Source organism: Branchiostoma floridae, chromosome 2 (assembly GCF_000003815.2).
Source record: "Branchiostoma floridae strain S238N-H82 chromosome 2, Bfl_VNyyK, whole genome shotgun sequence".
Taxonomy (NCBI): domain Eukaryota; kingdom Metazoa; phylum Chordata; class Leptocardii; order Amphioxiformes; family Branchiostomatidae; genus Branchiostoma; species Branchiostoma floridae.
The window spans coordinates 15,209,449-15,211,595 of record NC_049980.1 but is presented as its reverse complement, the minus strand read 5'-3'; the positions used below and the strand labels follow the sequence as shown (position 1 = coordinate 15,211,595).

The window sequence follows — 2,147 nt, the reverse complement described above, 5'->3', positions numbered from 1 at the left end:
CATGCGAACGGAAGTTAGAACACCGTAATTGTACAGTAGACAAGGACATGCATGCGACGGGAAAGACATCTACAATACATTAGCTCTACAGGTCCATGTAACCTAAAAATAGATTGTACCAGAATCCTCATTTAGAACATGACAATTTCACCATTCTAGATGAGCATGCAAGACGTGCGTCAAAGCTAATGGTTCACTAAAAGGATGCGTTTGACTACATTGTTAGTGTAGTAAGGTGGTCAGCCGATCGAGGGATAAATGCTAGGGCACAATGTACACATGGTGATTAGCCAACTACATGACACACAAAGAAGTGACACATGGGTCCAGAACGTTTGACCAATCTCCTGCGCAGATCCTCGCCCGTGGCCGTCATAGTTTGGGTAGCTAGGCTCTACTAAACCGGGCTGAGGTTTCCACTTTCTTGAGCATGACCTCTAATCTCTGGTTGGCTGCTAGCTGATAATCAGCTAGCAGCCAACCAGGGAATCACCTTAATGATGTCTTTAGGTTCTCTGAATGGCTGGCAGTTGTTTAAAAAGCCAAGCCCACAAAAGTGAAAACCTAACCCGGTTTAGCAGAGCCTACCCGAGGTAAGTTTTATAGGCAGCGGGCGGGGATCTGCGTACAAGAATGAGCTTGACGGGAAACAGGTAAACGAACATATGTAACGTATACGGACAACATCAGTTGAAATGCCAGGTACACATCATAAATGGTAATGTAACGAAAGTTCAGACAATGAGTACCTAGAATATTCTGCTCGCTAAGGTTGATACAAACCCATATATACGCGAGTAATCCTTACTGGCTAACTTGAATGTTATAAGGCATCACAGTGCAAGCTCTATAGACCTCTTCCGTTGGTGCGAAATGGGCCTCGGTTGACTTCGTGCCACACAGAAGAGGTCTTATTTTCAGTCGTCAGCCCTTTAGAGCTTCCAATTTTAGATGGCAATACTCTCTGTCGGCCTTGAATTTTTCATAGTGTTACTGGCCTGGTGCAATGTTTGTGAAACTTGTTACTAGTATTCAGTATTTTGTATATTGGCTTGATATTTTACACTGCGTGTTCAGAATGACTGTATAGAGCTTGAATGTTATTAGACATTTGGTCACAAAGCTTAGTCATGATATGGTATTTCTGGACAGCACAAAGCAAAGAAAGGCTGCATCCACAATACAATATGTACAAACCGGTGGCAGTAGGAAACGTGAAAATGTCACTTAATGGCATGGATTAGAGATGGCTGCATTCGGCTGATGAGCATGCGTTTGTTTCCGAGTCATTCGTGCACAGGAAACATTGTCGTGGGTTGTTCTGAATGAGTATGGCTGAGGTGAACCATTAGTTATGATGCCCAGATGCCATAACAACAAAATACATGGGTGTCAAAGATACGGTAGCCGGCTTGTGGAGTCATTCACTGTCCCTGCTCTTATGACAACACCAACACACCACAAAACACAGACAGGAATTCGGCCATGGCTGCCGGGTGTCATCGAAGAAGAAGTATTTACAACTGTAGTGACAAAGTTCTCACATACAGCACAGGCGAGCACCTCTTATCAAAGAATAAATATGTTTAAAAGTTGCTTTAATAAATGATTTCCAAGTGTTATTTGTCGTCAAGGGTCTTTGGTTCTACTGTTTTAAAATCTGACAGCCATGACGAGTCACAAATAATGCTAGACCTCATGCGACACAGAATTTGTGAAAAAACGGAAATATCCACACTGTTTGGAGGTGCAAAAACAGGATCGCACGAAAACGATCCCTGTTAGAAGAACCAAAGGAAATGTAAGTATAGGTTACTCTAAAGAAAAAGGGAGACTAGAGTGCACCTTGTTAGTTAGTATGAAAAAGTGTACGGCATGGACATGCACTAGTGCTAAGCTTGTGCACTTACAGGAATGTCTGGCATTAGTTGTGACCTCATCAAATTCACATTTACTACACATGATTACTGGGGTGATTTATTCGCAATGTCTATACCCTATACTTACTTATTAGTTATTTTACTGATGGCAGGTACAGTGAATGTCACCATAAGTCCGAGGCCCCAGGCGTCTAGATACGGGGCGGTCCAGCGACCCTGATCAGTCTGTACGTTAGCGGACAAGAAATCAAAGTAGTTTTCCATCTG

At 42.9% G+C, this 2,147-nt stretch overlaps 1 protein-coding gene across 1 annotated transcript in view; it reads right to left on the bottom strand.

Annotated features, from left to right (window-relative positions):
* Positions 1-2,147, bottom strand: part of LOC118408615 — a gene marked incomplete in the record, with an annotated part of 11,270 nt that overhangs the window by 8,428 nt on the left and 695 nt on the right. The window contains 2 exon segments of the mRNA XM_035809435.1: positions 1,549-1,565; positions 2,008-2,147. Coding sequence (XP_035665328.1) covers positions 1,549-1,565; positions 2,008-2,147 — 157 coding nt within the window.